The 25,354-nt window shown below is 38.6% G+C and overlaps 3 protein-coding genes across 5 annotated transcripts; 1 reads left to right on the forward strand and 2 right to left on the reverse strand.

Moving 5' to 3' along the window:
* Window positions 1–123: 123 nt before the first annotated feature.
* Window positions 124–18,443, reverse strand: znf106a (zinc finger protein 106a). Of its 2 annotated transcripts, none has more exons than XM_027172389.2 (22): window positions 18,309–18,443; window positions 15,870–15,972; window positions 15,391–15,452; window positions 13,470–13,664; window positions 10,090–11,958; window positions 9,564–9,999; window positions 9,216–9,285; window positions 8,976–9,130; window positions 8,816–8,876; window positions 8,417–8,722; window positions 7,596–8,292; window positions 7,417–7,466; window positions 6,653–6,798; window positions 6,374–6,508; window positions 6,066–6,182; window positions 5,757–5,948; window positions 5,520–5,582; window positions 5,289–5,408; window positions 5,135–5,206; window positions 4,800–4,871; window positions 4,528–4,674; window positions 124–2,214 (listed from the first exon to the last, which is right to left on the reverse strand). In XM_027172389.2, exons 2-22 carry the CDS (start codon window positions 15,921–15,923, stop codon window positions 2,158–2,160), a joined length of 5,076 nt encoding a protein of 1,691 aa, XP_027028190.2. In that variant the 5' UTR covers window positions 15,924–15,972; window positions 18,309–18,443; the 3' UTR covers window positions 124–2,157. The 2 variants fall into 2 exon arrangements, with proteins under 2 accessions (XP_027028190.2, XP_047677447.1); XM_047821491.1 differs by lacking the exon at window positions 18,309–18,443 and adding an exon at window positions 17,159–17,306.
* nenf (neudesin neurotrophic factor) lies at window positions 17,571–24,027 on the forward strand. Of its 2 annotated transcripts, none has more exons than XM_027172387.2 (4): window positions 17,571–17,723; window positions 23,098–23,158; window positions 23,432–23,535; window positions 23,627–24,027. In XM_027172387.2, exons 1-4 carry the CDS (start codon window positions 17,718–17,720, stop codon window positions 23,801–23,803), a joined length of 348 nt encoding a protein of 115 aa, XP_027028188.2. In that variant the 5' UTR covers window positions 17,571–17,717; the 3' UTR covers window positions 23,804–24,027. The 2 variants fall into 2 exon arrangements, with proteins under 2 accessions (XP_027028188.2, XP_027028187.2); XM_027172386.2 differs by lacking the exon at window positions 17,571–17,723 and adding an exon at window positions 22,213–23,009.
* Window positions 18,492–23,176, reverse strand: pacc1 (proton activated chloride channel 1). The gene is made up of 9 exons (XM_047821494.1): window positions 23,020–23,176; window positions 21,911–22,136; window positions 21,260–21,359; window positions 20,916–21,128; window positions 20,655–20,809; window positions 19,966–20,105; window positions 19,702–19,843; window positions 19,506–19,613; window positions 18,492–19,392 (listed from the first exon to the last, which is right to left on the reverse strand). Exons 2-9 carry the CDS (start codon window positions 21,944–21,946, stop codon window positions 19,231–19,233), a joined length of 1,056 nt encoding a protein of 351 aa, XP_047677450.1. The 5' UTR covers window positions 21,947–22,136; window positions 23,020–23,176; the 3' UTR covers window positions 18,492–19,230.
* Window positions 24,028–25,354: the final 1,327 nt, after the last annotated feature.

A 25,354-nucleotide genomic window follows, 5' to 3' on the forward strand; every position in this document is an offset into this window, starting at 1 on the left:
CTAATAAATGACTGAAGTTCTTGGTGCAATGTTTTTTTCCTTATGTTGGATTAAATATATTATACATTAAATCAACTAATGTGCATACAAGAAATATCTCAAGCATGGATACACACAAAAAAGTTGACAAAACTGTAAATGTATTTTTATTATAAACAAGGTATTCAGTGGAATTAAACAAACAAAAACAAACCAACTTTGGGAAGACCAGATAAGAGATTGACAAACTGCCCTGAAGGTTACACACTGCATAAACAGAGGAGGACACACCACCAATGGGATCCAGGGAGAGAAAAACCTGCGGCTCGACACACACACACACACACATATATATGTATATATATATATGTATGTATAAAATTCTTTAATGAGTACAGTAAAGTAGTTACAATGTGGTAAAGTAGTACAATGACTAAGGACGGATGTCCTGATTTTAAAATGTTTAAAGTTATGTTGCTGAAATAAAGACAGCTAGCTGTAAATTTTACTGAGTATGTGCTGCCTGCATGGCTGAGTGCTATGGCATTGGAGAATGGTTCTGGCACTATGCTCTCCACTCCATAAAAAACCTATCACAATAACCACTTTAACAACTTGCAATATGCACACAAACCTCTCCAGTCAAAAGTTTGTTAGGCTGCATGCACCTCTGCCAACATCCATATAAATATCTCTAAAAAAAAAAATTTATCACAAAAGGTCAGAGCCCATATTGAATTCTCTCAACCATGTGAGAATCACTGTAAAAAAAACAACACAAAAAACAAAACAAAAAAATCAAAATCAGCAATACTGCACTGTACTGCTTGGGTATAAGCACACTCCCACACATTGTGCTCAGAATGAGTTACACACACCGACCGTCATACTTCAAACCCTGTCAGAATCACAACAAACACATTTCCTTAAACAGAACTCTTTCAGTTACGGCAAACCAGCAGTCTCTCCACTGCGTCTTAATCTCAGTGAGCAACCAAACAATATGAAGAAATAAAGGGGAAAAAAACAAAACAAAACAAACCAAAAAAAAAAAAAAAATCAGAAAGATAAAATAACCTCACACACGTAATATAAGTGTAAATGAAGCCATCTTTCAAAACAGTGGTGAACGGAAAACCACATAGGTTATTAAATTTGAACAACAACAAAAAATTACCAACCCCTTTAGAAATCTTTTTAAAACTATTTTTAAAATGTACAATTACGTTCCGAAAATCCTAAATCCTGGTTGCTCTAACTTGTTGATATGGAATAGCTGTGAGTTAATGTGTGGGTCTTCTGAAAACACTTCTAGTTAAAAAAAAAAACAACAAAAAAATGTAAATAAAGAAACAAACAAAAGAAAAAAACAAAACATTGGTTGCTCAAAAGACCATATTAATAAACCATAAAACACTCCAAAAGAAAAACATCCCTGAACCCATGCCATACACTCTAATGAATAAAGTGTGTTTGTTAGCCTGGAGGGAGCAGAATCAACTCTTCTGGCCTTTCCAACAATTCTAACCGGTATTTCTTCGCCACAGTTATTTTTTAATACTTAGTCTTTATTTGGTCATTATACCCCAGAGCTGATAATACTGTGTATAATCAGGTGAGAAAAGAGATAAAAGAGAGATCTGTAATCCATTACCGTACATCTGTTATCTTTTCCTGGAAGGTGACAGAATAAGCATATGTTACCATATACCAGAAAGGTACAGTCACTTCACACACAGATAAGATTACAGTGTATATCATGAGAGGAACGAGAAAATGGTTCAACTGGCATGATCAGAATACCAGCAGCTCCACTCGAAGGGAAGGACTTCCACAAGCTAAAAAAAACTTGAGAACCTTTGGATGCCAAAAGCCTCCAACATATTCACTAAGCAGGTAAGTGACAGCAATAAAAGCCTATGAGCATTGCTCTTTCAAACGGTCTGTAGTTTCTATACACAAATGACTTTCACATAAAATCCTACTCAGAAGTGGCATCTAGAACCGTCACAGTAGATTGTCCTCTCCCTCTAAAATGATAGCTGCTGGTATCTGATTAAACATAGAAAAATGATTGCACAGGGAAAAAGATCCTATCCTGAGGTGTAAATGAGATCTTCCCAATATGGGAGAAGAGGAGGTTATTTGGATTGTCTAGGTTGACAATTTCAGGACCCCTTAAGACTCCAGTTTACTGTGCTCCTCTGCATGTTTCTGCATGTGAGCTTGCACGGCCTATAGAGATGAAGAAAAACGCAGTATTAAAATGTAACAGGCTTCTTCATAAACATTCATGATACGGTAAAGGGGAAACAAGTTTTCAAAGACTGTTTTATTAAAATTTTACACAATGTCTTTTACTCTAAACAGTAACAAAAAGTGTGTATTTCTAAGCATTAAAGATAAGAATAAAAAACTAAACTGATGAGGGGAAAAAGCATTCAGACACCACAAACTACTAACATTAATCCTTTGCTGGAAAGTTGCTATTGACAATTATAGCTTTGAGACCAAATGAATATTTAACATTTTGTAGCACTGTATTTCAGATGTGGCTCATTCCTCTTTGCCAGTAATCTTCAATAACCCCAGGGTTAAACTTGGGGTTAATTTTGTGCTAATAATTTCAAATTAAGTAATAAAATCCACAATGAAATTATTAAATAACAAAATTAAAAAAATGTGTAAAAAAGGGTAGTGTATGGCAGCAAGGAACTGTATTTTAGTTGCATATAAAAGTTGATAAATATAATATGACGACCTACTGAGAAATGATTGCATTCACACTTTTCTTCATCCTACAATACAAACGGTTTAAACAGCTAACATCAACTAGGTGATGAGGCTGAAGCTGATTTGTTATCCAGATTTTTCATTCCATCGTCCAGGTCTCATGAGCTCGTGCCTGTAGTTGGCACCATAAAGCCCACTAATATCACACACAATTTCCATTATCTCCTCAAGCTTAGATGAGGCTGTGAACACAGCATTTGTGACATGCATTTTCTCCCTAATTGATACAGCATGATCTCATTAATTAGACTTATTTTGCATAGAACATGTTTTTAAATGCCACATTTACAGGGCCATATATATATATATATATATATATATATATATATATATATATATATATATATATATATATATATATATATATATACACACACACATACATACACACACAGTACAGACCAAAAGTTTGGACACACCTTCCAAAAGTTAGGACACACCACCTTTTCAACAGGACAATGACCCCAATCACACCTCCAGGCTGTGTAAGGGCTATTTGACCATGAAGGAGAATGATGGGGTGCTGCGCCAGATGACCTGGCCTCCACAGTCACCGGACCTGAACCCAATCTAGATGGTTTGGGGTGAGCTGGACCACAGAGTGAAGGCAAAAGGGCCAACAAGTGCTAAACATCTCTGGGAACTCCTTCAAGACTGTTGGAAGACCATTTCAGGTGACTACCTCTTGAAGCTCATCAAGAGAATGCCAAGAGTGTGCAAAGCAGTAATCAAAGCAAAAGGTGGCTACTTTGAAGAACCTAGAATATGACATTTTCAGTTTCACACTTTTTTGTTATGTACGTATATAATTCCACATGTGTTAATTCATAGTTTTGATGCCTTCAGTGTGATTCTACAATTTCCATAGTCATGAAAATAAAGAAAACTCTTTGAATGAGAAGGTGTGTCCAAACATTTGGTCGGTACTGTATATATAAGGATAAATTTATATAAGGATAAATTTTGTTTGTAGTGAAATTGTATTTCATTTAGATCCATCATTAACAATAACAAACATGTCTGAATACTTATTTTCCTTCACTGTGGGAATTTACAAACTGTACAGCAGATGTCTGCTTCAAGATCAGTTCAGTTCAGTCTTATACCACTCAAATTAAAAAGTGACGTGACATACGGCTAAGTATGGTGAACCATACTCAGAATTCGCTCTCTGCATTTGACCCATCCAAAGTGCACACACACAGCAGTGAACACACACACACACTGTGAACACACACCCGGAGCAGTGGGCAGCCATTTATGCTTCGGCGCCCGGGGAGCAGTTTTTTTTTTTTTTTTTGGTGTCCGGGGGGGTGCTGGGTCGGTGCCTTGCTCAAGGGCACCTCAGTCGTGGCCAGCCCGAGACTCGAACCCACAACCTTAGGATCATGAGTCAGACTCTCTAACCATTAGGCCACGACTGCCCCCAAGAACTGTTGTCCAAGCTGAGATATAATTACACATCAAACTAACTAACTAACCTAATATTTCCTGTACTATTTTAACTAAATCTCATTAAATGAATTACATAGCTTGTGGATCACTAGAAAAAATAAAGCTTTTAAATGTCTACATGTGCTTTATCTATGCTTGCAAGAATTGTCTCATGAACAAGATAATGTCCATACTGTATGATTAAATTCTCATACAGCAAACCTCTAGAATGTAAGGTATTTTTAAACAACAAAAAATACATATAGAAATGCATCTTAAGCTAGCTTCGAAAGTAAGCAAGAATTAGAACTGTGTTGTTACCTGTTTGAAGCCGTTACGGGAGTTGAAAAAGGAGTCACAGTTTCTCCAGCGGCACTTGAGCGTCTGCTGCGTGTGGCTGGTGTGGTCGTTTAACAGGTGCTGCTGCAGGTGCTCCATTACACCAAAGATCAGCGAGCAACCATGCCACTGCCAGAGAAACACAACATGCATCAGAACTAATTCAACACCACTGAAAATCCACAAGCCTTTACACCAGCTCAACACTGCATAGCAATAATACCACACATGAACTCCACCACAGGGTCTCTTACCCAGCAGCGGTAATTCTGGAGTAGGTTCAGCCGGATAGCCTGTACACTCCCGTTATAACATCCTGTGTAAATCTAGTAGATGAGGGGGGAAAAAAAAAACAGATTTCCAGAAATATATCAGCAGCTCAATAAGAAATCCTAATAATAACCAAACCCTGATAAGATTTGCCAGGATGGTAGCCACTTTAGTATTCAATTCAATTCTCCTAATATTTGTATATCGACTTTTAACAGGGAGTTTAAAATTAAATTTATGTTTATCCTTAATGTAATATTAAGTAAATCATATAAGAAAAGTGGAGCAAGATTAGTGAATGCTATTCTGTTATACTGACCATGCTTTTGTGGATGACCATACACATCACCATGTCAGAATGTCCTCCATACACCTGTAACCTGTCATGAGACTGACAGCCACAACAACTTATCACTCATCAAAAACAACAACACATATCCACCTAATCAAAATCATGCCTGTAAGATTCTTACCTGTAGCTCAAACACTCTGACCAGCTTGTCCAGACATGCTGTGACCATCACCTTCCCCAGTATGGCCACCACAGTAACAGCATGACTATGGCCCTTATAGACCCTTACTAGCTCCCCCGTCTACAAGTGACATGAACAGCAGCGATAAAGACAAATACTGTTCCTGCACATATGGCAAATTTCATCACAGATAAATTGCAAATGATAAAAGAGTGTAAAAACCCCACTCACATGTATATTGTGTGCATGGACAGACTGGTCACTGGATCCACTGAAGACTAGATCATTTACCACCTCAAAAAATGAAATAGAGTTGAGAAATGTATTTGCATGAAAATAGATGAAACTAAATTATTAAGCCACCAGTGGGGAACTTGTAAATGTGCACATTGCTAAACAGAATAGATTGGGTGTATTCAGTCAATTATATCAAATTAACACTAGACTTAAAGAAAAGCTGAAACACACCTTCATGCAGAGGACTGTTTTAGTGTGCCCCTCTAGGGTACGTAGCAGAAGGCCACTCTTAGAATCTCTTACACTGATGGTAGTGTCATAAGAGCCAACAAGTAACACGCGCCGTGCACCTTCCTGCGCCGTAGCCAAGCAGCTCACCGCCCGTGGCCCGTGGCAGTCAAAAATGTCTAGCTGCTTGTTATTCTAAAAAGTAGATCAAAACAAAACACAGTCAAAAAAAAGAACAGCATAGGAAGATCCACTGTCTACTTGCTTATTGCTAAAATGTCATACTGGGTGGGCAACATTAATGAGGCTTACCTTAAGGCTGAACGTGACCACTGAGCCGTTAGCCAGCCCCACAAAAAGCACTTTCCAACGGTTATGAAGGCAAAGGACACGGTCGGGGAGGCTGAGCTGCTGCACACACTCCCGGGTCTGAGGAAAACATACTTTGATACATGACTGATATTTTTCTGCTTGTTGCAATTGTACAGAGTGGTTATCTGAGTTTCTGTAGCCTTTCTAAAATATCAATCGAAGGATACAAGACTGAATAAGTCTGAACTTTACCAGCAAACGGGTTAATAGTAAGAAGGGGCCTCATAGAGCAGAAATGAGAGACGCACCTTGATGTTATAGCAGCGGACCGTTTGGTCACTAGATCCAGAGTAGATTCGCTGTGGCAAGCCAGGTCCAGATGATACCACCAAGCAGTTCACCTTACTGCTGTGTCCATCATACACTGCCACACACTTACGACTCTATAATATATCAAAAGGAATACACTAATGATCCATTCTGTTCAATGAAACTAGTGACATTTCAGCACATTATATTGTCATAAAAGATCTAATGACATCTTCTCAGGGTGTACAATTTCTGTAGAGCTCGACTTGACAACTCACCATCAGGTTGAATGCTCGTATGGTGCGGTCTCCTGAGCATGTATACAGCAAACCATTATGGACCTGCATTCCATTTACAGCCTCCTGATGGCCTTCAAATGGGCCCTCAGTTGGCATATCCTCTTCACCAGCATCTGATGATGCCTCTAGTAAAGTACACAGACACAGAATGAGTCAGTGACTGTTTCCTCTGTAAAACCCATTTGTAACACACACAAAGCTTTCAGCCAGGCTGACAATTTTCAAAATCATGAATGCAACTATAACCTAAATGCATTGCACAACTGACATGTGTTATTCAATAATACTGCAAGCCAATTTGTTTTAAACAAGGACTGCTTATTTTAATTACTTAAGCTTTTAAGCATTAAAAATGAAACTGAAACCCTGAACAGCACGTGTTCTACTGTGTGACTGTGCAGTTCATAATGGCCTGTTATCACAACAGTTGCTCTCAGAAGCAAGTCAGGGGCCTAATACCAATCCAGGCTCCAAAAATACCTTGCCCTTAAAAAGTAATTTAGGGAGTTGGTGAACTATTTTCGTCATTATCATTCTAATTTAGGCTGCATTGACTCCATTGACCTTCTTGAGATCAACAGTTGTCCTGTGGACTGATTTGATGTGTTCTGTTTGTTAATTTTATTTTAGTGGCTTGGGAAATATAGACTTTTGATAGAGACAAAATAACTGTCTACTTATCTTCCATTTAAGAAAAGTATATTTCTGATCTGCACATGTAGCTTGAAACTTGAAATACATACCGGAAGATGCTTTGGACTCCTTTATAACTGCCAATGTCACATTCTTTGCACTATAGACACAAAAATACATAAAATTATTATTACAAAATGATAATTCTCTGGACAGCAGAAGAGCTATATGATAAATGCAAAGAAAAAACATGTTACAAATAACACTGATCTACATATACAAAACTTGCCTTTCACAGCTTGTGACTACACTGCCACTGGTAGAGGTGACCTCATTACATGCAAGGTTCTGGCTTTGTGTTGTCTCAGCAGCAGACTCCTTTGAGACCTGAGAAAGATTTCTTTCTTCCTCCTCTGGGTCAGAGGAGTCCAAATTAACGACTTCCATTGGTACAGACTGGGGGAGCTCCACCATCTCCAGCGCTGAAGAGTCAGAATCCTGAGTCTCCTTCCCAGCAGAAGCCAGTGTTGGTCCCATTGTCTCTGGAGGATGATCTGGTGCATCTGTTACCTCCATGTTCTCCTCTTTTCCTTCAGCAGCAGCAGAGGGAGGGGAGCAAAAGCCACTGGTACGGCGACGGGAACGTAGCTTGCGAACAGGCCGGGAGGGTTGACTGGCATCTAGCTCTGAGTCACTGATGTCAGGCTGCTTGCTTCCCTGTGTATTCCTCAGGACCCTCTTCTTCTTTAGCTTTCTTACCCGTTTCCCAGCTTTAGCGTCTGGGCTATTGTGTGGTGGAGAGCACTTGGGAGAAACTGGGTTACGAGAGGGACTAACAGACTTCAGGTGAGTGGGGGGGTCTAGTATATGCTCCTGAGATGCAAATTGAGCTTGATGGGCAGGAGACAGCTGTGTCTTGTGATCCTGGGCACATTCTACATTCTCCTGGCACACTTTTACATTAAGGTTGCATTTTAAATTGGCATCTGTGGGAAACCAGAAGGAGAGCAAATATGTAACTGCTGGAGAGGGTTAACAAGCAAAATAAAACAAAAGCAAAATCAAATATCAAAAAAGATATTTTCTGGTTTTAAGAACATAAACCTCTACCTAAATTAGCAGGTTCCATATCGGTCTCGGACATAGCGGCTGCTGATTGCTCTGGTGTGGTACTGTGAGGGCCAGATAATGGGCTGCCTGTAGGGTCTTGTGATGGGCTGACAGTTATGGGTGACAAACGCTCCTTTTTGATTGCAAAAACAGGTGGGCTAGAGGCAGGTGATGTTGAGAGTAGAGAAGTAGTATCTTGATTACTTGGCTTAACAGTGTGTTCGGGCAAGTTCAAAGAGGGCAATGGCAGGATTGGTGCAGTGGTCAGGTTCTTATCACAGTTTCTTGTTTGAGAATCAAACCCTCCTAAAAAAAAAAAAAAAGAAAAAAAAAGGAAAAAAGTAGATATTTTTTTCCAAAGTCAATTTTTACAATCCAGATTCTTCTTCCTTTTTTTACCTTGTAATCCTTGAAGAATTTCTATACGCTTGGTCCTCAGGGAACTCATCTCTGTGGTTACCTAGGTATTTAGTTCCATAATTATAAAATACATGTTAATAAACAAAAATTAAATTAAATATACAAAAAAAAATGGTGTTGCTCATTCATGAAACCTAACCTGCTGTTTGACCAATAGCAGACGCTGCACTTCCATATATGCAGACTGCAGGGCTGATCGAGCCTGGATCAAACTGTTATCCACTGCCTGCAAAGAGCTGTTCAGTTCCTCCTCCCGCAAAGAAACAGCCAACAAATCGTCCAACTGAGAAAGTTCTACACAACACAATGCAAGACAAAACTTTGCAACATGGTACAGAAAAAACATGAAGTATTTTCTATGAAATATTTACACACTTGCCTTTCATAGGCTTGCTTTTCAGCCTCTTGTTTTTCCTTTCTGAATTAGGGATTTCTGGGGATGCCACATCCTGAAAATAAGCCCATAAGATTTCACTTACATTTATACATTACAGTTACAACTTGGAGATTATACTTATATTGTCTGTTTAAGGTATAGATGGTGTAACATTTTTATGATTCTTAAAAATAAGGATCTGTTCAGTAAAGAAAAAAACTAATAAAACAATTTTTAATATACACCTTAATACACATTTTAGGGTTGACCTAGGGGGTAGCAGTGATGATTGAGTAGAACCTAAATATGTGTCAGCCTTTAAGGATTGCCATAAAAAATGCTTTCACTCACCCCCACTGCTCTGCGTTTCTTCCCTCCATTCAACTCAGCGCTTGACATGCAACTACTCTCCGCATCCACATTCTCTGTGTCCTGGACAGGCTTTTGTACATCCATTTCCTTTATGTGTTCTGTAGCCTGAGCTATGCCCTTATTATCCCACTGATCACAATCCTCCTCCTTTAGTGAAGGAACAGACTGAAGCCTTTCCTTGACAGTGTCTAGTAAGTTTGTGTCAGAAGTCGGATCTGCATCTCTGAGGAGTGAACAAGATGCCGTAGTGCTATGGTTGATAACACTGCTTTCTGACATGTTGCGTTTGCATGGAAATAGAGACGCTGGGCTAATATCAGATACAGAGTCCCAATGGAAGCCCTCACAAAGAAGAACATTATCTTCCACTTGGCCTGCACCCTCAGGATCATTGGGCACCATCTCTATTCCAAACCTGATCAAAGACATGTGGTTAACATGTTAGTTTTGCACTATTGTGTTGATATTTGCATTCAAAACACAGCAAGCCAAAAAAATCTTTTACCTTGGCAAACCCTTGCCTTGCTCCTGTTTTTTGCGACTGACTTCCTGATATACCTGGTCCCAGTTAACATTTCTTCTGGTAGCAGAAGAGCTTATGAGCTGCCGCAGGGTGGGCTTCAGGCTGCTGTCTTTCTCATTCTCACGTGTGCCACTTACGTTCCTGAAACGGCGTGCAATGTTCAGGTTGGGCTCATGGGCAATTCCTTTGCCTTTGCTGCCAATGTGCCGGTTCAGATCCCGTTTGAGACTAGCAGGCAGGGCTAGCTTTTTCAGAGAAGGCACTGAGCATTCAGCTGTGGCAAGAGAGTGGCTTGTGCGGCTGCCCTCACTGTCAGATATCATGCATTCATCCATAGCTTGTGCCTGATCTTCAATAAGCTCTTCCTCCCTTTCAGCACATTCTTCCTCATCTTCCCGGTCCATAGTGGATGTGCTGACCTGCAGCGATTGCAGAGATGGCATATTCATATCAGATGTTGAGCAGCCAAATGGCACACTAACCTTAGTTCTGAGGGGCTGCCATTCTTTGCTACTTTCATTTTGTTCTTCTTTCCTTCTTCCATTGTGCTCATTTGATTTCTTCTTACTGATTCTACCACAATTTTTTGTATTGCTTAACTCTGAACCTTCTAACAACTCATCTTCTTGGATATGCAGCTCAACACCACTGAGGTTATCCTCTGTGGCAGGCTTTTCTTTGGAGGTTTGATTATGCAAAAGGTTCTCCTTTGCTTTGCGCAGCATTTCAGAAAGCAGATGTTCATTTTTTTGGTCAATGGAAACAGCTGGATGGGATTGAAAGTGAGCTTGATGTGAGCTTGAGTGAGAATGCTTTGAAGCTTTAGATGTAACAGAGTCTTGACTTGATGTTCGACTCAGAGTAGTCACTGAACCAGTGTCAGCAGCAACACATTTTTCTGAATTCTTTGCGGTCCTCTGAAGTCTCTGAGTAGGTGAAGGCATGGAGGAAGGTGGTGAAGATGTGTGATTCAGTCTTTGGGTTTTCCCACTGCTTTCATTTCTTTTCATATGCCAGGTGCTCTGCTTTCTGCACTCTTTCTCAATTTTTTTCTGGGGTTTAGAGGATTCAAGAAGGTTGCACCCAACATTTGTTTGTGACTGCTCCTCTAAGTCTCGGTTGTTTGCAGTCAAATCTCTTTTGTTACTAAGTCCAAGAGAGTCTAAATTTGCCTCTGAAGAAGGCTGGACATCACTTTGAGATAAAGGATCTCCAATCAAAGCTGGAGGATATGGTGCCCAACGATGGGTTTTGTCACACTTCCCCTTTCCCTTTCCAGGATCATTCTCTGCACAACCTTCCTGTCTTTGGTAGATTTTTTTCTGGCTCTCAGTACTATGCTGTGGATTCTGGTGGTTATGTGTCCTAGATAATGCAGTGCAGTGATTAACTTTGGAGCGATGCCAATTCAAGATATTTTGTCTGTCAAAGTTCCCTCTGTTGCCTTCTGTGTTGGACCAGGCTGACTGGTTTCTCTGCTGTGGAGGGCAACCTGCATACATGCCCGGTCTTCCTCCCCAGTAGTTTCCCCTACTGTGCAAGCTTCGACCTCGTCCATCAAAGGATTCCCATCTCTGCAAGTCAGGGGGCCCTTCAGCATGCCAAGTGGCACTCCTAATCTGACGTCTGTTCCAGTTGTCACGATCAAACTCAGGGCCCCTCTGTGGTTCTTGCAAGTTGGTATTCAATCCACCTCTGGATGGCAGGGGAAAGTTGGGGAATCTTGGGCCCCAAGAGCCACCTTGTTGGTGGCGCCACTGCCTATGATCGTGCCACTGTTCCTTAATATCTTGCCACTTTCTCATGGTCTCTCTTTCCTCTCTAGCCCTCCTTAAAGCTGCTTCCTCTTGTCTGAGGGAAGCCAAGAGAAAACAAGACACATTAATGTGCAAACTTTGATAATTCATAAATCATGAGAACCTGTGAGTTCTCTTTCCATCACACAAGCAATGCAAACACAAGACATGTTAAATGCAGATGAAAGGACTAGTCAAATACAGTATAGCGGAAATGCTCTTCAAGTTGTCCTTACAAAGCAGGACTTATTGAGGGCTGTTTTGGAAGTTAAGAGCCACAGTTTTGCATGTTATCAGATGGATTTTACTAACACACAGCTTGTGCCACTCAACCATGAACACATGCAATTCTACTTTCCATGTCCGAGAGGTTAACCGGGAGCTGAGAGACGTCACCTAAGGCCGCACCAATACCGTGCATGCGCAAAATATCATGATATCGGGCCGGGTTTAGGTGACGTCTGGAGCTGAGCGGCTGCAAGCGGGCGGCAGTGATGTTGTAGCTTTGGTGGAGAGAAGGTGTGTATCACTCTTCTCTCTGTTCACCGGTACTTTCTCACGTTTAACAGTGCTTGGTGTACGTGTATATTGTGTTTGCTCAAATTTAACCCACAATTTAGCAAAAATGAGCACGGAACAGACGTCATTAGAAAGTTAGAAACTCTGCCGGTGTTCTGGATTAAAGTCATGGCGGAATACCCTGAGATTGTCACCACAGCACTTAAATCCCAATTGCCATTTCTGACATGCTATCTGTGTGAAGCAGGGTTTTCTGCAGTGACAACAACCAAAACAAAACAACGGAATAAACTGGACATAAGCAACACACTTTGGGTGTCATTGTCTCCTATTACCCCAGATGGAACCATCTCGTTGCAAAGAAAAAAGCTCAGGGTTCTCATTGATTTGGCTTTGTAGTGAGTTAAAAAGGCATATTTAAATACAATTAAATTAAAATTATTAATTTAAATTTAATTGTATAGCCGCCGCCACCCCCACCCCCAGCGGGCCGCGGTAAAATTTTAAACTACTACCCTTTATGCACTAAATATATTGTGTTATATATTGAGCTACATTGTCTATTTCCAATACAGCTATTTGATGAATATGGTTCAAAACTGGTAGAATTTTGAGAATTATGGGGTTATTATCTCAGGTTACATATATGGTTATTCATGGACAGTTGGCTCATTAAGTAGATGGTCAGAGTGAAGGGAAAGTGTGGAAAAGAGAGAGTGTGTGAGTGAGCACTGATGACTGTTTTAGGCTTGATGATACATGACTCCAGACTGTAGTTTAAAATAGAGCAAAATGCATGTAGGACATGAATATGCAAATAAAACCAATAAAAAAAACTAGATGGAATGTTTTGAGTTAAAGAGAACTACTGATTCTATCCAAGATCAGTCAGAACATTTTGATATGTTAAATCTAACAGTAGCGTTAATGTAATGTCTCAAGAAAAAGGCCGAAAATATTTACTTAATTCACTCACAGTACACGTTCTTAAATAGTACTAAATGTTTAACTAATTACAGGTATCAAATTATATATAGACAATTTTACCTGATGAATTTTTTCCGTTTTTCAATTAGCTCCACCATCTCTTTATCAAAGTAGCTTTCATCCTGGTCCGCTTTTGACATCTGCTTGTCAACGGCTTCCACGCGCTGCTTGTGCATGGAGCCTGAGATGTGATCAGCATATTCTGTCAGGCTTACCACAGTCACCCCACATGCCCGACACTCGTGACCACAGTCCCTGGGAAGGAGAGGGGACAGTGGGCAATGAATGCTACCCTCAGGCATGGCTACCTGCTTGCAAAAGTGGATGCCAGCTGGCTGAAGAGCAACTTAGGCCTTGACTTTTGTTTCTGGCAAATCTTGGGAAAAAGAATACCCATTTGCTTCTGAAGAAACGAAGAAAACCTTCCCCCAGCTCAGAAGTAATCAAAATAAACAAAAAATCCAATGAAAAAAATAAATAAATCCAAAAAAATAAATAAATCACTTTAAATGATCAGGAGGCAAACCTATTCTTGTGTTAATGTACCAAAAACAAAGAAAAACAGCTGGATCTTCCTGATCTTCTAGAGGGTTTTCAAAGCTTCATTTCATGCGTGGAGCACCATGGCATGGAAAGGTGCCTCGGTCAAAAAGTGGGCCTTTGGCAAGATGTTTCTGCCACCAGAAAAGGAGCCTGGAGCTCAAGAGAGGCCAGCACCCTCTCAGTTGTAGCTGAGCCCTCGCAGGCTGCCACGATGGTGTCTGCTGCGCTCTGCAATGAATGTCTGACAAGCAAGCCGCTTTAGTTACTGCCCTCCTACACCCTCCCTCCCTCTCATTTCTTAGTTCTGAAGCGTATCGTCAGGGTGGGTCTCTCCAGCATTTGCTGTAATATGAGCTGTGGGCAGCTGCCTGTAGCAAACCCCCACTCCCTACCAGAGCTCCACTCCCAAATGCCCAGCTTGTGAGCTAAAAGTGAGCTGTCTTACCAAACAATTGACCTTTCCCACAAAAAAGTGGGTTGTGGCTGAATGGCATTAAAAACAGTACTGAAGATTTATTAGACTAAAAACTATGCACCTTTATATACACATAGACAACATTAATGTAAAATAGTAATGCGTAAATATGTTACGAAACAATGAAGTATTGGTATTTGGCTGTGTCATGTTCTCAAGGTTATTTGCTTTTCCTCTGTTGCAAGCTCACTTTTCACATACCAGCGGTCGACATAACAGTCATATGAGAGACACAGTTGCCCTATGCTGGCCTTGCCTGTTGATTCCAAAGTACCTATATATATTCTTGTCCTATGGCAGTCCCTCCAGCTTGTCCTTTTGAAGACTAGAAATGACATGTGCCTAACTATAGTTACCACCAACTACAAGCTTTTAGCCAAATGTCACATACAAATAATAACAAAAGAACTGGAAAGTAGTCAACCACATAATTATTGCCATTCTTATGCAAATTCATAACATATGCAATATGGAATTTTAATATTAAAAAAAAAAAGTCATGTTTTCTTTTAACAACATATTGTTTACAGAAATCTCCAGGATTATAGGAACAATAAACATGGCTAAAAAAGGGTATTTGCCTAATCACACAGTAAATAATTATGAATAAATCTAACATGAATATCTCTTCCAGTAATATTATTACTGGAACCTTTAAAAGTATCCTGAATATCCTAACTAATGCATGATTCCATAAAGCCAAATTCCTATTAAACAAAGGGAAGATTAAAGATGAAATGAGAGGTGCGTTGAACTTCGTAAATTAAGCAATGCAGCATGATTGGAAAAAAAACCCCAATAGTAGGGTGGTAATTAATCCTACAGCAGGACACTGATATTAAACATGCACCTATATCTGTACACCATGCTTCAATGTACACAGAAACAAACATGATATAGCCCAAACAATATTTGTTACTTTGTGAAGCTCATATGACAGAATATGAGAAATCAGTAACATACCGGCCTTTAAGATTCTCCAGCTCGCGATGATGTAGCATACTTCTCATATGCTCATCCATCTCCTTTTGGTAAAAACAGGAGACATCAGTAAAAGGTTAGCTTTAGCAAGTCTGTATCCATGCATAAGTGCTTTATTTAAAACAGAAGTCCAAATAATTTAGGAAACTGGGAAACAGTTGAAAGGGATGTGTGGAAACAGTGGTTGATGATGCAAATCACACAGATGGTTAATAAAATTTGCATTAAATCTTCCATCTAAAGAGACACTTGAACCCTTATCACACCTGAAAAATGCTTAGTATAACATATCAGAGCCACGGGTTTTGCTTTAATGGGTCACCCATCTCTACCTGTGATACTAAACCACTTACACAAAGCAGTAAAGCAATAATAGCTTGTTCATCTTATTAACTTCAAAACAAGTATGTATTATCTACAGGCATGAAAAAGAAAATACATAAATAAGTAGTCAGTTTCACCTGTTTGGAGTTGTAGACAATTTCACACAAAATGCAGATCTGGGTTTTCCCCATGATGGTGGTGATGATATATTTTAGCCCATAACAGACAGGTGCTGTATATCTGGAAAGACGAAATAGTTAACAACATGTTAAATTGTGTGAACAAAAGCAAGCTCTTAAACTGTACATAACTGGAGTTATTACGAAGGTTTACTATGTTTCATATATTTGCATTTAGAAGATACGTGCAGCAACAGTCAGTATGCATGAACTTGTAGAGGATTAGTTCCAAATAAACTAATTCAAGGAAAGGAGCCATTTCTTGGTCATGTGCAAGAACAGCAAATACTTATTTTCCACTACTTATATATCAACACATGTTCAAGGAATCAGTTTAGACTTAGAATACACAGCACTATGCAAGAAGCTGGAAAAGCTTCAAGGGGTCAGTGTCTCAAGCACCACTGCCAGTATAAATGTCATGAGAGTGTACACTGCTCACCAGGCTAAAAGCAGACCACTACTGTGTCTGGGCAAGTGTGATGCCCTGGAGTGTGTTCTAGAAAACTTCTCAAAGCAGGTCACATGGTGCACGTTACAGCATAAAATATACCCAACCCTTGATGTACCATATGACCTCTCAGCTAAGTGCTTGTCTAGGCCTGCGGTTTTCATTTTCCCATGAGTCATAAGACTCATGAAATCAAATTAGAAAACATAATGTTATTTGGGACATAATCTGTTTCGGAGTATTCATACTGAGACTGATACAGACTAAAAGTGCTAGATCAGAAATAGATTTGAAGTATGTTATGCAGGCAAGGTTGAAGATAATTAACACTTGTGTTCTAGGGTGTAACATCTATTTTATTGTATGCAACTTATATTAAAGTTTCTGTGTATAACAAGCTCAGATTTGTTTGAAATAACGTAGGTTCATTAAATCTTTGTAAACATCAATTTACAAGGAAATATCACTACTGACCCTTCACACCCTCCACACAACCTCTTTTATCTCCTCCGTTCTGGTAGGCACTACAGAACTCTATTTACCAAAACCACCAGACGTAGGAACAGTTTCTTACCCCAGGTAAATCATCCTGATTAACAACTCACCATAATTATCTATAAGTACTACATTATCAGAACTGTCAGTCATCAAATCATCTGTATATATTACACACACTACCGCTGCTGTATATTGTACAAAAAAGCATAACATTGCAAAATATTGTTATTTGCACTCCCACACTTTATGTACATAACTGATCTGTCATATATTCTCTATTCATACTTAATACTCATACCGTCTATTGTCTCGTGTCGTCTGTATTGTCTGTCTTGTATATTGTAGTGTTATTATGTTGGCTTTGTAGAAGCCAACATTCTGATTTCCGTTATAAGCTTATTATTATTATTATTATTATTTTTATGTCTGTACTTCTGAGAGTCACAAACAGCTGGAACCAAATTCCAAATTGGCAAATTGTGTGTGTAGACAGACTAGGCCAATAAACCTGATTCTGATTCTGATTCAACTTAGATCAGAAAATGTAGTGTAGCTTAGAGTAGTGCGAACATTCTCTGTGTCACTACTGCATGTTAAATATAATAAAAACCTACAACATAATGAAATCCACAATGTTATAAAAGTACAGTCTTGTGACACTTGTGAAATAGACTTGCTCTAGACTTTTAGTCTTGTGCAAACACACCCGTAACATCAGTGAAGGTCATTTTGATTTTGATTTTTTTTTGGCAGACATTCAGACATTTTTTTAAACTAAAATAGTAAACAATCTGCTTTGAGCTCTTCAGTGCTACACTGAGACAAAGGGTTGAGCTCAGTGTAATGGTGTGGACTTGATGCAGGTAAGAAGTCACTACAGGTAAACGAACTTAATGCAATCTTGTGTTTCATTACTCAGACTGCTCTCTTATACAGCACAATGTTAAACAAAAATACTATATAGTAATAAAAACCAGATTGGAAATTAAGAATTTTGCTAACATTGGGCATTGTCGCTGCTACTACTTCAAAGAGAAGTAGATAAAGAAACCAGCTAATAACTATGTATTTTATATTATTATTAGACCTAACAGTTCTCACATGAAATCAACAGACCATTTTACCTTATCTAACAGTAACGAGAGTTTATTACACGCCCACCCGAAATTCAAGCTAAATTCTACTTAGCTATATAGTAGTTAAGCTAAATGCTACACCGAAGATATAAACACAGGGTTGGCTAATTATCTATATTCGATCTAAATAAAAAAATTATATATATATAATATACTATAAAAGATAGAACGAAACATAATCACGTTAAATCAAATGTGTAAAATAAGTTAGCTAACGACACTGCTAACGTCCTCAGTAAGCAATGTGCATCTTTAGCACACAGAAAGCGAACGCGAGACAAACGCGGGGAGATAACGGATGGTCATAATTACCTCTTAATTTAAGTTGAGTTTCCACTTCGTCTGAATTCACGGTAGTTTATTTATTTTTTAAACTTTTTTTGCTCATCATAAACGCTTACACTAACATGAGTTGTGATTCTCCACCAAACACACAGCTTTCAAAATAACAGTCCCCGTGTAATATATTTTGAAAGACCCACTAGATAAACAGGGTTAAATGAAAATGCTTTAATAGCCATGTATGAAGGTATAGTTTGAATCAGACAGAAGCTTAAACCACAGCTAATAAATTCAATATTGTTTGTGCTCATGGAATTGCATAGTATCACAATTATATTGGACAAAAAAATAAAACTGAGTATATACCGGAGGTCACAATACACTGTTCTTTTTCCAAACATGTCAGTCGATGAGAATTCTATACGTTATTAAAATCAAGCAGCTCTCATAGTACATTTACAATTGTTGCAACGGGATTTTTCTTTTTTCCACATATAACAGTGAGCAGTGACAATTAAAACACACACACCAACACTCTCACACGCACGCACACACGCACAACCAGATTATTTGCTTTCCAAGATCAATCCCTAAATCCATGTTAGATTTCCTGCACGGACAGTTGAAATTGGATGACACAGCATCTACCTGACAAGTAATGTTTCTGAGAAAAGACTGAAGAAGAACTGTAGAAGACTCTACATTGTCAAAGCCAGTTTGATATACTTTCATCCAGTCCTTGTGCAAAGAACATTAGTATTAATATTCAAAATAATGTCAGTAGTCGTTGTTAAATGTCAAGTAATAAAATATTGATTCAATAAAAAATAAGATTTCATTGTTTGGTTGAAAGTAGTTAGAAAAATAAAACATTCTTTTTCACATTAAAATCCTTTTAAATTGTTGGCAGTGAATAGTGAATGTTGAACGATGGACACCACTTGATTGTCAGTCAGCTGATTTGGTTCATTTCCCTAATTTTGGCCCTTAAGTGTCGTTTGCGAATTTTGATCATCCACTTAATGCTCAGCTTGGCAAAGTTGGCAGCTTTAAAAAGAGCCATCAAGACCCCACACAGAATGGCTATTGTGTTCCATGGATTTGCTGTGACGATCTGTTGTCAAAAAATGATAATTGATTAGATATACATTTTCCACCTTTCCTTTTATTGGTGATGTAATTTAGTAAATGCTATCATTGTGGAATAAAAAAGTATGTCCAACTTACATCTTTGACTTGTTGTATAAATGGATCCCGCCATTGAAACACGATAAAGAAAAGCTCGTCAGTTTTCTCTTCTGAAGTCCTCCTGTCATTGTACTTCACCACACTGGACTGCAAAACAATGTACAGATTAAACCACAATCTAACACTGCCGTTAGAATGTGGGAAATTATAATTATGTGTAGGTGTCATACCCTACCTCTTGCCTGAATTCGACAGATTCGTTTGCTTTCCCAGATGTCCGAACCAAAGACATTTTGACCCAGGTACGAAAACCACCAGAGAAAGTCCACATTGAATAGTTCTTTTCACAGTCCCTCATGAATTCAGCTTTATCTGAGCTGATGGCCAGAGGACAGTTGTAGTACATGTTACTACTATTTTCTTAAACACTATTTACAACAGAAGAAATCAGACAAGGTGATCTTAGTAGACACTGGAGAAAGTATTTTTTTTTTTTTACCTTAGATGCAGATCACTGAACTGGGCAAACAGCATGTAACTGATGGCACTGAAGTCCTCTTCAGTTTCGTTCTGACTGAACTGTAGAAATATGAGCTCTCGGTTCCTGACATCTGTTGGACCTTCAACCACCAGGGCTTGCTTATGCAGCACATCATTTATATTACATAACGTGTTATTAATACAGTTTTTGATGCCTTGCACACACCTAATTCATCAGTTAATGTTACACCTAATTCATCAGTTAATGTTAAAAACAAGCTTTATTTCCAGACAAGGTTTCAAAGAAAATTAGGAATTATACACAGCAATTTCAAGTTAGTTTGAGGAAATTTTACACTTTTCCATACAGCACATAAGAACAAACAATAGTAAATAGACTAAGCATCAAAGTGGTCAAACTTTCTACAAGTTAGATATATATAAAATCATCTTTAGCAGTCTCTTGTTACTGAATTCACATGTGCATTAAACAGGTTGAGACATGTTTGAAGGTGATTACAACATACCCGCAACATTTACATGCCAATATTTCATATAAAGAAAAATACCAACAATGGAGAGCAGGTTTCTTTAAGAACAAGCTTACTGCAAAAAAACACTATGCAGTGAAGTAATCTAAACATGACTTAAAATATTAAATTAAAGAGAATCAATAGCAAATCATACATAAATACAGAGGAAACTTACTTTTGAATGGTTTGTGTATGGGTCAATATAATTAACTTCCTGTATTATACATTCATTGTCCTCCTTCTGGCCTGCCAATAAACGAGGAGGGATATGATCGTGGTAGTGGTGCCGACAGCTTAATAACCGAGCTTTCCCTGGGTACAGTGCAATTCCTGCAGAGGAAAAAAGATCATTTAAACATATTATGCATACCACACTGCTGTTGAATTTTGAAATCTTTATTAAAGAACAAAGCAGTGCTGTGTGTATGAACCCCACCTGGGGGAGCAAACTCTTCAACCTCTTTGTATGACACAGACATTACAGGATGATTGAGCTTGTCCAAGAAGTCAGAAATTGTTTGATAGGCCAAAAATACGGCCACTGTTGTTAACATAAGGTAGATGAGAACAAGAATGACTGTGAAGACATTTTTTAGACAAGTTTTGTTGAAGGCATTAGGATATGGACTGCTGCCCATAACATCCACATCTGTAATAAAACCATACCCAATTTTAGGGAAGAGTTCTGTATATACATACTGCAAATACCATATCAACAGCATCGTCCAGTTCTACAGTAGTATTAAGGTCAGATTTGATTGAAAAGTGCCACATCCACACCTGGTAAGACGTTACAGTTGGCTTCTTCATCTTCATCCTGGACAGCATCTCCTTTGTGCTGGCAGGACACTGATGCTTGTGCACAATCCTCATCATTGAACTACAACATTCAGGTTATAATATCAATTAGTACAATATCATGCAATTTATCTACGTTAAACTGTATTCCACTCTGTCATGGCATGGTTAAATATATTAATAAAAGACAAATGTCGCTACACTCTCAGGAAAAAAGGGGACAACATTACTGTAATTTTCTACTAAACAGTTTTGAGTAGAAATGTGCATGTAGTGTACATGCACATTTCTACTCAAATGTACCTTAAAAAATTACACTCAAGATCTAATTGAAGGTACAATACTGATCCTTTTTTCCAGTTATGCTTTTTCCAGATTTTTTTCCAGTTAATTCCAGTTATGTACCTTCAATCATTATAAGGTTACACTAACATTAACAGTGCTATTACCACAACTGCATTATCGCAATTGAACTTTTTTCGTAGTCAGCTGTTGTCACATGACTACACAGCTCGGTCAGCTATGGATCCACTATAATGTCCCTCATAAAGTACACATGACTTGATTTCATTTTTTTAACCCACTAAACGATCAGACGACCTACAGTCAGTATACAGTCTACTCGTGTCGTACCTCTTGGTAGCAGCAAGATGTCTCCTTTCGTAGCATTTTCTGTCCTTTTCTGTGCTTTGTAGGGTTTTTGGTATAGATGAAAACTTGCCTGACAACTTTACATTAATGTTGATGCAGTCCATTCGACGCCACTCGTATGATCAACTAACATATCGCAGGTTCTTCACACGGGAAAGTGTTAGTGTCTCTCAGCTGGTCCAGAGCCAGCAGTGACGTCACAGCGCCTCTGTTTTGGACACAAGGATAAGACTGAAACCCAACAACTACTAATTAAATAGTTGGGGCAAAAACAGTGTGGCTTCTATATGGACTGTGCAGGCCTGTTATATATGACATAGTGTTTTTATATATTTTTTATATATTTACTGTATAAGATGTGAAAACATAAGAAAGCATGTGATGAGCATGTGAGCTGGCATTTATTACTAACAAAAGACAACGAATCAGCTTTAGTCATGGATAGGAATTAAACTAATTAATGTTAGTCTGGTATTTAATAAAGTAATGGACCAGCTATTAAATATCAAATATACTTGGATCCAGATTATTCCAGAAAAACACTTCAATAACGCCCTAGTTCACGTCTAGTTATCACTGCTGAGTATGTAAGTCTATAGACTGAAGGAGTATGTATTCATTCGTGTTTACAATACATAATAAAAGTAATAATGATGATTCGAAATACTGGTTTGTACAATCAGGTGTGTTTAAATACCACTTTTACATCAAAAATCTATTTCAAAATAAATAAAATAACCCGAATGCCAGTGATTTACATCCGGTCACGAATACCAGTTTCAAAACAAGAGTCTACTGAAAGGAGGAAGTTTGGACTGTAAACATTTACACACATTCGAGTTTCTGTGCCATTAAAAGGCGTCAATAGAAGTTATTTGGGGGATTAAAAAAGTCGGTTTATTGTATACGGACACAGTGTAAACAGTAAACATCTTGCATAATGTTTCATTCGCAACTAATGATCCTTTTCGCGATAATACTCATCTGCTTGGCGGATGGGTCTAAATTAAAGGTAAAACCCTCATCAAAACCTGTGAGGTTGTTCACTGATGAAGAGTTGAGAAGATACGATGGAAGTGAGGTAGACTTACCGCAAATCCACTGCATTTTGAGTCGTGAAAGTTTTCCTTAATGCACCATGTAATGTGTTTTACGTTTGCGTTCCTCAGGTCGGGCAGCCCATTTACATGGCCGTGAAAGGAGTCGTGTTTGACGTAACATCTGGCAAACGTTAGTTGGAGACATGGTTTCACACCCAAGTCAATACCTAGGCTACAATACTGACTATCTCGTACAGACGTAATGCCTCATATGCAGCCAATGACTTCTTAATTTCACCACTTGAAATTTCTTCATATTATCTATTTACATATTATCTATTATCCTATCTATTTTCACACCAAAGACCTGTAGTTATTTGTGACAGTCCATACATGTGCTCAATATAAGTCAATATAAAAAAAAGAATAAAGTTATTTTTGTTTTGTTTTGTTTGTTTTACAGAATTTTATGGCAAGGGTGCCCCCTACAATGCCCTTGTGGGCAAGGACTCAACCCGAGCTGTGGCTAAAATGTCCCTTAATCCTGAAGATCTGACCCATGATACAGTGAGTTACTGATGAGTTCTTTTCTATGCTGTCGTCTGCAAAGGTTTACAAGTTAATTAATTACTTTAACAACTTTTTCCCTCTATGTTAGACAAGCCTTACTAAGGAGGAGCTGGATTCCCTTGAGAGTGTATTCACTGGAACATACAAATCAAAGTACCCCATAGTGGGTTACACACACAGACGCATTCTCAATGAAGATGGCAGTCCAAACGAAGATTTCAAACCAGAGGATCAACCTCATTTCACCATCAGAAATGAGCTTTGAAACCTAGATAAACAGATCATTTACATTGATTCAGTAGTAATTTTAAGATCTTGCATTGATTAATGCTAGCCGTCTTCACATGGGATAAGATAACTGAGAAATGCCTCTGTAACAAGAGTAATTTTCTACTGATTCATCTGGTGTTTGTTTGTTTGTTTGTTTTAGTCTCATCTCTGTATGTCTTGGTGATTATTGTATTTACTAAAGTTGTTGAAACATTTTTACATTTTCTGTTCTGACTGTGCTGATCTTGGGATACAAAATTGGTATAATACATTCACTGTTGGGGGGCACAGTGGCTTAGTGGTTAGCACTCACACCTCCGGTGTTGGGGGTTCGATTCCCATCTCCGCCTTGTGTGTGTGGAGTTTGCATGTTTTCCCCGTGCCTCGGGGGTTTCCTCTGGGTACTCCGGTTTCCTCCCCCGGTCCAAAGACATGCATGGTAGGTTGATTGGCATCTCTGGAAAATTGTCCGTAGTGTGTGAGTGTGTGAGTGAACGAGAGTGCGTGTGTGCCCTGCGATGGGTTGGCACTCCGTCCAGGGCGTATCCTGCCTCATTGCCCGATGACGCCTGAGATACAGTAGGCACAGGCTCCCCGTGACCCGAGGTAGTTCGGATAAGCGGTATAAAATGAATGAATGAATGAACATTCACCGTTGTCAGTTCACAGCTACATGTAATTGGTTCAGGCATATGTATTAGTTTTGAAAATATATTTTTCTTTTATGGAACATGTATTTACTACATTAGTTTATACTTTATACTACAGGAGGTAGGTAATCAGATTTGTTGGTGCATCATGGTACATAAATTGTTTTCATTGGGGAAAAAAGTTCACTGGGAAAAAGTATGGAAAAAAAATAGCTTGCTATTTATTGTTTATGTTTATTTCCTAACATTTGAACTTCTTTTACTCTATTTCTGGATGTTATTCTCCAATTAGATTAATTTAGTGTTATTTTTCTCTCACTGGTGTACAGTATGTAAAGGGGGTGGTTTAACCTTGTGCGCTTTGGCTTTGGTGGTCTGTCTGCCCACACTTGAGTAAATGAATGATGCATATACTCTGTAGGTTTTTCCCTGGTGGGCTACTTTGAAGGTCACTGAAAATGGTTCACCCACCTGTATGATTAAAAAAACATGGTATGTTATTTTAATGTTTACTTACTTTGTGATTATTTATTACATAATTCATTCTCTTGTCCTTTTGCTTTCACATTAACTAGTAGTAATGTCTAACTTGGAAAGTTTGGTGACTCACTGCTAATGTTGCTGTTGAACATTACTGAAGTCTGTGTGAATTGTTTCTTATAAATTATACTACATTTTAGAGTTTCTAATTTATTCATTTTTTGGCCTTCTGAAGTTTCTCACTTCAGACTGCCCACACAGTGCTTTGTAAACCAAGGAGATTATGATCTGAAACTAATTTACATGAAGACTGTATTTAGTAGGAGGCCAGACAGATAGCTGGCCAATTACAAGAAACAACAAATTCACTTTTTATCATTCAAACATGGGGGTTGGTTGTTTTCATGAAATGACAG

Source organism: Tachysurus fulvidraco, chromosome 12 (assembly GCF_022655615.1).
Source record: "Tachysurus fulvidraco isolate hzauxx_2018 chromosome 12, HZAU_PFXX_2.0, whole genome shotgun sequence".
Taxonomy (NCBI): Eukaryota; Metazoa; Chordata; class Actinopteri; order Siluriformes; family Bagridae; genus Tachysurus; species Tachysurus fulvidraco.

Excerpts from the sequence above, each read along its gene's own strand:
- znf106a (XM_027172389.2), bottom strand. The coding sequence starts at position 15,923 with ATGGGGAAAACCCAGATCTGCATTTTGTGTGAAATTGTCTACAACTCC. Across the intron at positions 9,131-9,215 it reads GAAAAGCAAGCCTATGAAAG|AACTTTCTCAGTTGGACGAT; the intron begins GCAAGTGTGTAA and ends TGTGTTGTGTAG. Across the intron at positions 5,409-5,519 it reads TCCATGCACACAATATACAT|ACGGGGGAGCTAGTAAGGGT; the intron begins GTGAGTGGGGTT and ends TGTCACTTGTAG.
- pacc1 (XM_047821494.1), bottom strand. The coding sequence starts at position 21,946 with ATGCTACGAAAGGAGACATCTTGCTGCTACCAAGAG. Across the intron at positions 19,844-19,965 it reads TTCAGTGATCTGCATCTAAG|CTCAGATAAAGCTGAATTCA; the intron begins GTAAAAAAAAAA and ends TCTGGCCATCAG. Across the intron at positions 19,614-19,701 it reads CTGTCGAATTCAGGCAAGAG|TCCAGTGTGGTGAAGTACAA; the intron begins GTAGGGTATGAC and ends ATTGTTTTGCAG.
- nenf (XM_027172386.2), top strand. The coding sequence starts at position 22,869 with ATGTTTCATTCGCAACTAATGATCCTTTTCGCGATAATACTCATCTGC. Across the intron at positions 23,159-23,431 it reads TGACGTAACATCTGGCAAAC|AATTTTATGGCAAGGGTGCC; the intron begins GTTAGTTGGAGA and ends TTTGTTTTACAG. Across the intron at positions 23,536-23,626 it reads AAGATCTGACCCATGATACA|ACAAGCCTTACTAAGGAGGA; the intron begins GTGAGTTACTGA and ends CCTCTATGTTAG.